The 10,998-nt window shown below is 35.0% G+C and overlaps 1 protein-coding gene across 1 annotated transcript; it reads left to right on the forward strand.

The window, feature by feature from the left end:
* LOC105158669 (alkaline ceramidase 3) lies at nucleotides 4,034–9,743 on the forward strand. Its single transcript, XM_011075498.2, has 3 exons — nucleotides 4,034–4,368; nucleotides 8,007–8,336; nucleotides 8,939–9,743. The coding sequence occupies exons 2-3, from the start codon at nucleotides 8,083–8,085 to the stop codon at nucleotides 9,453–9,455; spliced, it is 771 nt and encodes a 256-aa protein (XP_011073800.1). The 5' UTR covers nucleotides 4,034–4,368; nucleotides 8,007–8,082; the 3' UTR covers nucleotides 9,456–9,743.

The raw sequence follows: 10,998 nt of genomic DNA on the forward strand, positions 1-10,998 counted from the left end.
CCTCATCGTCACCCTCTCTGCAAGGGCGACGCCGCCGTTGTGCAGTTTGGCGGTGATAGGCGATCGCCCATATACATATATAATATATATTAAGTGTATATATAATTTTATATATAAATAGATAAAATATAATGACCATTCATTTTTAATAATTGAGATCAATGATAGATATAAGAAGGGTATAATAGACAATTTAGGACAAAATTTAACGCAGTAAATTTATTCAACAAAAGGGGAGATTATGCAATATTTGAGAAACATAGGAGGTTTTTTGCTAATTTTTTAATACATTGGAGTTTTTAGCTAAATTCTAAATATATTGAAGGATTTTATACAATAAATCCTTTTTTTATTTATAATCTAAGGGTAATATGAAGTGATATTAATAATGACATTCGAGTACTAATTAAGTTATTCTTAATTATCTATGCATTAATATGACATTAATAGTGAAATTGGAATAGTAATTAAGTAATTTATAATTACTCTAACACAAATATGACATTAAAGACAAAATTGGGGTGCTAAATGAATTTTTCAAAAATAAATTCAAATTTTGGACAAAAATAAATATTGGTTTCAAATAAAAAAAAATTCTGATTGGATTTTTAATTTTGATCATCACTTGGGAGTTTATATATTATACTGGTTATAGTACCCTTGATGATGTTTCCAAAATTTTGTAGAAACGTCAATGTCATTCATATATAGATAAAAGTGGGTAAATTACAATAAAATATTATTGTGAAATTATATCAGTTTAAGATAGAAAAAAATAGTTCTTTATGGTTTCCTATATATTACTACTAATGACAAATGTTGTATTTTTCAAAACATAGTATTTTCTTTAAAAAGTACAACTTATCTAAGATAACCAATTCTAAATTTAGTGAACTATATTAGTCATGAGTGGAGACTTTAGGAGAGCTTCACTTGACATCTTCTCCTTTCCAAGGAGGAGTTGACTCCTCATTGTCTTGGGTTGGACTGTACTTGTTTAATTTATCCGATAAATTAAATCAAGTTCAATCAATATTTAGAGGGTCGTTAATTAGTTTAATTAATTTTATACTCATTAGAAGTCTAAATGTCTATTATTCTGAGTAAGACACATGAGTGAGTCCAATCTCTCTAATTAATAAATTCAATTTATTAATTTAGACAAGTCAATTATTGATTAATTAGTCCAAATTCAATTTAATTCATCCTGTTAATTTAAAAGACTAAGTCCAATTAATTAATTAAATCTTGGATCATCATCAAATGGATCTTTTTTTTTAAAATAAATGATCTTAATTGTTTATATTCTCCATGGCTTAATTTAATCCAATTAAATGAATCTGTATATTCTAGAATTAATTCCAAATTAATTTCACCACTTCCACAGTGATTTGTGCGTGACTCTTTAGATTCAACATCAATTAAGCTTGGGTTTGTATCAAATACAATTAATTAAATTAAAATAAAATAAATTAATTATTTTTTATTAACCATTAATCAGAAACGTCTATTTTCATGGGTGGCTGTCTAACAAGGGTTCATGGCACTGGAAGCTAGGTGAATGTTGACATAAATATTCAGGCTCTCGAATTTCATACAGATATGGTTCTTCCATCAACCATCTCTCAGTCTAAGTCCAAAGCAAAGAATTGGATATGGGTTCGCATCCTTGACTAGACATCTATAGTTAATATTCAAGACGCGTTTACTCTACTGATAAACATAGGAAATCATTCCCTATTCGACCAATTGTTCTGGCCATAAGCTCAAAGAGTTTAAACCATCTTATAGCGCATAAGAGACTCGATTGTCATATGTTTACAGGTGATGGATCCTCTCTTGGAACTCACTGTCCTCTCTACATATTCTGACTGCATTGGATAAGGCTTATAATCATCACGTCAAAGATATGATCATTTCTCGCTAGATCTAAGATATGTCCATCATATGAATGTGGCTGTCGTGATTCCTCAAGTTCGAGGACTAATCCTATACTATCGAAGCTGAGGAATTTTAATCATACCGACCAAGCCTCAAAGAATTCTCTATGACACTTCTCCACGAGTCAGTTCAGTTGCTTGACAACCTGCTCAACTACCTACTAAAATTGCATAGACGTCTCATGTTTGTTGCAAATAAAACGCGACACTCGTCAAATAAATACAACTTTATTTCGAGTCTCAAAAGGACTCTCAACGCACTATCCCGAGGTCCTCGAATTTGAACTTTTCAAACCTAACCTTCAAAAATTGATTTTATAGTTGTCATTCAATGCGTAACTCAACTACATGACCTGTTTGATTGGTCAGTGGATGTTTTTTGTGATCTGAAGGTAATTCAATGTGATTAGTAAGCACAACAAACACATATAACCAAAGATCAACACTTACTTTATTCATCACATTAAATATTACATTTTCAAGTTTCTGAAAAATGTCATACATCATTTTTTTTTTTATGGCCTATTCTAACAGAAGGGGCTACTGAAAGGTGGTCTGGAGTTAAAAGTGTGCTTGCCTACAAATGAAGAGGGCCTAGGCATTAGGAGTTTACAACCTTTATTTTAAATAAAGGGGAGGGGGTTCATTTTTCGGTCCTGCCCCTTTGGGGGGAATGCCTCTTGGCTCCAGGGTGGCGATCTCTATAGCAGCAGGCATATCGGCAGTAGGAAGGGTTGCGCTTCCCTCATTACTGTCTCTAAGATGGTATCCAAATCTTCCTCTAGAATAAGCCCCCAGCCATGTTTTTGATTAGCCTAAATATACTTGAAAGAAAGGAAAAGAGGCGAGCAAAGCGATTAACTGAGTCCACGGGAGGTTTCTCCTAGCATGGCTGCTGAGGGACAACCTCATCAAGGTCGGAGGCATTCTCCAAACTCGCCTCCATGTCCAAGAAGGAAGCTTCCATGCTGGGGGTGAGGAGGGATGACCGTGAGCCTCAAACTACCATTAGCAAGTTGAAAATCCATGTACAAAATAGGGCCCCGCCAGGCAAGCCAGCTTTGACTGAAAGTCCTCAGACATGTTGTACTCAGTCAGGTAGCTCTCCCAATGGGATTCCTAGTAGGCTTGCTCTTTCTCTATCTAGAACCTAAATGAAGCCTTGTTGATGACCTCCTCTTGAGGCTTGGAAGAGGCCTTTAACTACTTTAGGTCCTTGTTGGCATGATGATCAAGAACTCCCTCCGGAAGAGCATCAAGTGATCAAGTCCCAAGTCTCCTTGACCTGAGCTTCCAGGGATACCGTGAGTCGAGGGGGACTTATTCTATAGCTCCTGGAAGAGGGCGAATGAGGGCTCAAGTCACCCTATTTCTGCAGTCCCCCTCGCTCGAATGAACTTTTTTGATGCAGAAAATTTTCAACTGAATTTTTAAACACAAAAGGGTTTTATGGAATTTATCATTCTAATAGATAATTCTTATAGTTCTTAAATTTTTCATCTTTTACTTTATCTAATATATAAATAATGTTTAGAAAAATGATAAATAATCACTACCTCTATCTTTAATTAACAATTAAGGTATACTTGATGCCAAGGAAGATAAAAAAAAAAAAAAAGTAATTGATCAAAATGAATAAAATGTAGGGGTTTTTATCGTTCAGTTACCGACCTATTCGGTATTCAATACAAGATTTTTTTAAATTTCAATATTAAAATATTGTATCGATTTTTTATACTACTGATACACTATACTGAATAGAACTAAATATACATTAAATTTTGATTTAGAATAATTAAATGTATGAGACGTAATTTCTTTTTAAAGAAGATTAGTAATTTCGATAATATATCAAATCGCACTGAATAATCTAATTTGATATTCGATACATCATTCTAGTGTAACAATATTTCAATCCGATAAAATTGAAAGCACAGCGTTAACAAAATGAATTAATTTTTAAAGTAAAAAAGAAATTATTGATTGAAGAAATAATTTATAAAAATAATATTTTGAATGGAGGAAAGATGATTAGGATTTGGATTTTAAAACATAGTATAGATGATAATGATATCATCCCTCTTAAAAAGAGAATGGGAAAAAGGGTTCCTGTAGAGTATTGGAAACTCCTATTACATGACAGGGGCGCGTGCCAACACTCGCGATCACGTTGGGTCGAGCGTTTCCAAGTTCGAATCTTGTTCAATTAATAAAATCCCTCTTTCGGAGTTTAAATTTAATATTCCCAATTGAAACAATAAAGGGAAAGACGCGAAAAGTAAAAGGGAAATCCGGCGATGTACTACGATTCGCACACACCAACATATATAGATACGCCTATTCAACGGTAATATCTATATATTTCTGCCGGAATTCGAAGGTTTCTTGGGGTGCGTGCAGCGGCGGCGACTCAGATCTGAGTTTCTAGGTCAGTAAAATAAGCGATTTGTGTGGGGGGGGTATGTTATGTGTGTGTCTGTATTGCTGGTTAATGTAATGTGGGAATCAGCCTGTGCTGCTGTTTGAATATGAGGCATAATTTTTAAGTGGGTTTCTGGTTTGGGAAATTTGTTGAGTGGGGAGATTGATTGGTGTTTGATTACTCAATTAGTGCACCCTTTGCTGTTTGCTAATTTTTTTTTGTTATGAATTTAGAGGGTAAATTCTTTTGTTATGGAATATTGATTCGGAATTCATGCAGTGGAATATTAGCGTTTGATTACTAATATTTTCTCCTTTTGCTAATTGCTGGATTTTCTCTTTTCTGGAGTGATTTGGAGGTTAAATATTTTTGTTGTAGAAGATTGTTGTCTTTCAAGTGTAACATCCGCCCCTCTTGTAAATGGAGTATGTTGACACTGAACATGAAAGTGGATTGACAATATATTTGCGTGTCCAATTTGTAAAAAGAGTTTATGGCTGAGACTGCTGCTTTATAAGTCCCTTACTTCTACAAGGTTTTTGTTCCAGAATATGTTCCCTAGTACTGAATGTAATGATAATTGAGTACTTACCCAACTGCAAGTATGTAGTTGCTGTAGAGGTTGAAGAATGTTTTGTTTTCTGCTAAATACAGGGGATCAATAAAAGCTAGGACCGGGAGTGTTACTTTTTATTTGTTATATATATATATATATATATTTTGTCTATGTCTTTCTTTATACTGGACACTTCAATATGCTGTATTATATTTTAGAGATTATCTGGTCCCTTTTTGATTGCATTAGTTTCATTTTTTCCAATTTCACTAGAAATTTACACATTTATAGGAGTTGTGCTAAATGAATGCTTTTTTACTCCATCTGTGATGCATGTTGTTTAAGATACTTCTAAAGTTTTACTTCTTTTTGCAATTGAATATTATGTTCCGAAATGTCCTGAGCACACTTTTCTGGACAGCATAAATGGTACTCCTCAAATTAAACATTCAGTGAGATGCATAAATTAAGCGTTGTGATTTAAGCAATTTGGACCCTATGTTTCTATTTGTTTGGCCCAATTTGGCATGCTTGTTCTGTCTAAACTAGTGGAGCACATTCGGCTACAATGTTGTGATTCTGGGGGGTGTGTGTGTGAGCGTATGTCAAATGGATGATATTTAATTTTATTATTGTTTTATGAAGGAAGCGTGGGTGCCTGATAAAGCATTCTTCACATTTGATTGCAAATAGTAGCGTTTCAATGATATAAAGGATTGCACTAAATTTTTGAAAAGATTTTCATTCAGATCACTTCCTTTGTTGTTTTAGAGTTTCTCCCACAGATATTCATGATGCAGTTTTTGAAGGAAGCCTGAAGGACTAACAATATGAGAGTGGGGTTTACCAGATAACTAAAGAAACAGATCCTTTGAAGCCTATAAGTTAACTGAAGGAAAGTAAAGAGACCGTGACCTAATTCAAAATCTTATAAGGTCTTCTGGGTTAAAAAGAACATGATTGAAATGCATTCTTTAACTTCAACAGTTGCTTAGGCATGCTATTTTTAAGATCTATTTATAAGCATGCCTAGAGTATGCCGTACCCAAGAAGTTCACAACCCATTACCATATATGATCTGACGGATAAGGTTGTGAGCCCTTTTCGTTCTTTTGCATTTTGTAAAAGAGTATCTTTCACCCATAGTTATATACACACCATGGGCATGATGCAAAAGGTGAGAGCCCAGCTCTGGCTTTCACCTGGCGCAGCCATGGTGCGCACCAGGGAGCTTTTTCTGGTGCGCCAGGCGTGCCTGAAGCAAGCTTTGAAAGGCTGCGTTTCTATGTAATGAGGGTAGAAAAGAAAAGCTGAATGATAGCAAAATTTGCTTTTTTCTTCAACCTTTTGGCTAAAATTAAAACCTAATCTTGAACATGCTGATTTTGGTAAAAATACTAATGGTAAAAAAAATATAAATTATTTATGCAAAGGTGTTGTGCAGCAAGAGGTGCGCGCCAAGCCGTGCGCCGCGTGCCGTGGTTCTGGAGCACCTTTCCTCTGTGATGCACCATATGCTTTTTAACAATTTCACCTGATTATACGATTCCTTATGTACATCTCATTTACTTACTCTCAATTCAAAATTGAGGGAATATAATTATATTTAACAATATTTTAACAGTGTTGATGCTTTCCTTAATGTAAATGTAGTCCATGGTTTATTCGCAATAGGACTACACTACCTTGTGGACTCCGCTCTTTGAGTTGGCAGTGGATTCTTTTGTTGCTGTGCTAATTTTTCTACAATGATTTGCATATTTCATCAGATTATGGGGCGTTTTAAAATTTTAGTTTTATAAAGAATAAATCTCAATTTGCAGCTCTGACACTTCCAAGTTCATTTGGGGTAAAAATTACTCCTTTGTACTTTTAAAATTTCTTTTTTTCTATTTTTTTTTTACGCGCACACCCAGGTTCAGAGCACAAGACCTTTCGTAGGAAATCTTGAGCCCAAACCAGTGTGTTGTGCCTTCAGGGGACAGTCTTAAAATTTCTATTAAAGGGGCCTGTTCCAGTTAATTAATAACAACTGATTAAGTATATTTTGTATTTTCTGATGCTTCATTTTTAAATGTCATTAAAATTTGGTGACATTTGATTATTTCTCTTCTATGCCTTCTCTAAACAGTATGCTTATAATCATACGTGTGATTGTTGTGTTGGGAAGAAGCTCTTAAATTAAACCTTAAAGCAAAGTGGATTTCTCCAAAGGAACAGATGAAAATGACATCAGAATAGAGAGTGCCCTACCCCTACCCCACTGATAAACTGCAGTTAGGCATATATATGAACTTTTAAGGTTGCGTATCTTTTTCCTCTTTTTCGGGTGGGGGCATTAAGGTTGAGTATGCATTAAGCTCACACTACACTAGTTAAATTCCTGAGTTGGAAAAGTTCCTAATTGCGCTGGCACCTTATTATTCTCCTACTATGGTGGAAGTCAATGCACGATAGGTCGTTCTAAAGCATGTTTGTTATTTACATATGGATGTCTTTTTAGCTTGAGACTTCATACAGTCTCTCTTGTCAATATATCAGGTCTACATGTATAAATTTGAATTGAACATTCTTGCTACTTGTTTATTGCTTTTGTTTATTATCTCCTATTTATGGATCTTTGTTTAGATTTATATTTCCACTCAGTGTATCGTTGTGGTGCAACTAAATTAATTATGCTGTTCCCTTTATTGCAAGTACACCAAGATATATAATTTTGTTGAAATTCCCATGAATCATTTATATCAACGTTTGATTGTGATGGCAGAAGTTCCGATATATTAATGATTGATTGTGTTGGGTAAAAATATATGATTTCCTGATACTTGGTCTTATTGATTATCAACTCCTTTCCGCTGAAACACATGCATGCCTACTACATTTAGAGGAAAAGAATTCTATGTCTTCAGTGTGATCGAAAGGAGTTTCTTGACTTTTTCTATATCAGTACCATGTGTGGCCTTTTAATAAATGTTGATTTTATTTGCTTATGCATGATCATGTTGGGGATGAAGTTTTATATTATGTAAGCTTACTCATAATAATGTGCATATTTTAACAAGGATTTTACCTGCATTTTCATCTGCAGGATTCGTGGAACTTATTTTACTTCCTGACACAATCTTCAAAAGGTCTTTCACATTCGAAGCCTTAAATATTGAGAAATGGCAGATGGTTTTTCAAGTTTTTGGGGCCCTGTAACATCGACTCATGAGTGGTGTGAGCCAAATTATGTCCACTCTTCCTATATTGCTGAATTTTTCAACACCGTCTCTAATGTCCCCTGCATTATTCTGGCACTTATCGGTCTTGTGAATTCACTGAGACAGCGTTTTGAGAAAAGGTTTAGTGTCCTTCATATATCCAATATGGTACTTGCCATAGGAAGCATGTTGTATCATGCCACACTGCAGCGGCTGTAAGTTTTCCTTTCATCTCCTTGCCCTTTCTAGTTTTACTTATCATTTATACTGGTTTTGGTGGACCTCTTTTTTCTTTTTTTCCTCTTCTTCCCTTTTTTATCTAGTACTAATATGGCTGGACACTTGCAATGTGATTACCATCTTAAATTGGAGATTACAGGGTCCTGAAAGAAAGCAAACATATAATATATCTATATATATATATATTAATAAGGAGAAGGAACTATAATCACTTTTCGACCATTGCAAATGCCAATATGATAAACATACAGGAGTTTGTAACTCAACCTTATTTGACTGGTAGTGTTTTTTTTTGTGAGCACGCTTTAACTAAAGGGTCTTTTAAAAGAAGTTAAAAAAATGAGTTTGCTCGTTTAAGCTTGAGGAAAGGTAACTGTACGAGTGATATTGATTATTTGTCTTTTGATAAATATATAGAGCATAATATTTCACATGCATGAACACCATAGCTTATTTTTAATGGAGCAGCAAGGAGAAATTGGGGAAGTTGGTAGCTAGCTTTAGTTTTGATTGTATCTGGCACTAGTAGCGTCCTGATATAATCCTGCTTTGAGAGTTGCTTTGAATTCTTTCTCAGGCAACAGCAAGGTGATGAAACACCTATGGTCTGGGAAATGCTCCTTTATATCTACATCCTATACTCTCCGGATTGGCATTATCGGAGTACAATGCCAACTTTTTTGTTCCTCTATGGTGCAGTATTTGCAATTGCACATTCACAAATTCGCTTTGATATTGGTTTTAAAGTGCACTATGCGCTGCTTTGTCTTCTTTGCATTCCTAGGATGTACAAGTATTATATTCACACAGAAGACAAATCAGCTAAGCGGCTTGCAAAGTTTTACCTGGTAACTCTTTTAGCTGGGAGTTTCTGCTGGCTAGTTGACCGTCTGTTTTGCAAGGACATCTCTTCTCTCTGGTACTTCAATCCACAGGGTCATGCCATGTGGCATGTTTTGATGGGTTTCAACTCATACTTTGCCAATACATGCCTGATGTACTGGCGTGCTGAACAACGAGGGTGGAATCCAAAAGTAAAGCAGTTTTTGGGTGTCTTCCCCTATGTGAAGATTCAAAAGCCGAAAATCCAGTAGAAGGTACTGCTCGTTAGCACCGAGCATTGCCCGAGTGAGAGTGAATACATGTTTCGTGCTGGTAGGCAAGCGCAAGTTGTGGTAATTCGTTTTTGTCCTTTTCATTTGAAGCATGTAATGTAAATGATAGCTGGGGGTAATTTTGGTTGGTTGATAGTGGTTAATTTTGACTGTAAAATTAGCATTTTGGTGATGTAGCATATTTATATGTACTCCCACAGAAGATTACGTGAACTAGGTATACTTTATTGATTTCTAATCTTTGATTCTCTGCTCGGACGTATTTTACTAGCTATTGACGAGAAAAAATGATTTGAATTTCATCTAATATTGTCTGTGAAATCCTGGATATACTCATCACAAATATGCACCAAACTGCATTATTTCCAGCCTTGTATTTTTGTACAGGGTGCATACAATGCACCATTACTGTTTGAACAAATTCTCTTTCTTCACTTGAGATGCAAGTATGTTCTTAACTGTATTTTCTGCAATACATATGGGTATGATCATCTCAGTTCCCTGGAATCAAAGTTTGTGCTTGTATTGAGTGCTTCTGTGCCGAAAAATATCTGTCGAATCTTGCGCATCTCTTCGGTAATTACTGAGATCCCATACTTTGCGGCAGCTCAAAGCCCAGAGATGCTCACACTGAAAGAGCTCGGAACTATTTGGGTTTCAGCAGAGGGATGAAGGGGATTTTCATTTGGTGATTTCATCTTTTCGCTTAATGGGACTCGAGCTTTAGGCATCTACAGATTACTGATGGAGAATTTACGAAGTGATAATTAATTTAGAGACATCGAAGTTTTCCAACTCCGTGTGAGGTTACTGTTCTACCTTTGATCTCAACGTTAAGAACTTTGGCCGAAAATGTAAACTATGGAACTCTATTGAATTAAGCATTTATAACAAACTTGCAACTACATTCTCACCATCACGATATCAGTGGTTTCTTGCACCATTTGCGGCACTCAATTCCATATCGAAGAATACAGGACTCGCGAGAGAGAGAGAGAGATTAAATTATGAATTTTGCATTCATTGGGTCAATTGGGTGGACCAATAGTCTTAGTATCTTTCTCACTCTTAAATCTTCTCCAATACTTTCGTTTGACTTATTTTGTTTAATTATTGCTTTTCGTAGTAATTCATCATCCAAATAACTCGATTAGTCATAGATTTGGTAGTTATTTCATTTAAATTCTTGTGATACATATTATACTATTTGACAGATAGTGCACTTGCCAGAGACCTACATATATTTTGGCAATCAGACTGCAATGGTGCATTCATTAGTTCTTGGATTTGAGGTTCCACAGTAACCTTATGTATAGGACAACTATAACTTAATTATGCCCAAAATAGTCTAAATTTTTACTTTAGGTAAAGGTAAATTTTATTAAGTACAGAAAAGAGTACAAATAATACAACATTTTCAACCTTGCCTCAAATCTAACCTGCGGGCTGAAAGGAATGGTACGACTAGGGAATGTGGTGGAAACGCAAAAATTAAAGCAATTAAAACAATTTCAAAGGGGTG

Source organism: Sesamum indicum, linkage group LG3, assembly GCF_000512975.1.
Source record: "Sesamum indicum cultivar Zhongzhi No. 13 linkage group LG3, S_indicum_v1.0, whole genome shotgun sequence".
In the NCBI taxonomy this organism is placed as follows: Eukaryota; Viridiplantae; Streptophyta; class Magnoliopsida; order Lamiales; family Pedaliaceae; genus Sesamum; species Sesamum indicum.

Bases quoted from the DNA above. Each gene is read 5' to 3' on its own strand.
- LOC105158669 (XM_011075498.2), top strand. From the start codon at position 8,083: ATGGCAGATGGTTTTTCAAGTTTTTGGGGCCCTGTAACATCGACTCAT. The intron at 8,337-8,938 runs GTAAGTTTTCCT...ATTCTTTCTCAG, and splicing joins CATGCCACACTGCAGCGGCT to GCAACAGCAAGGTGATGAAA.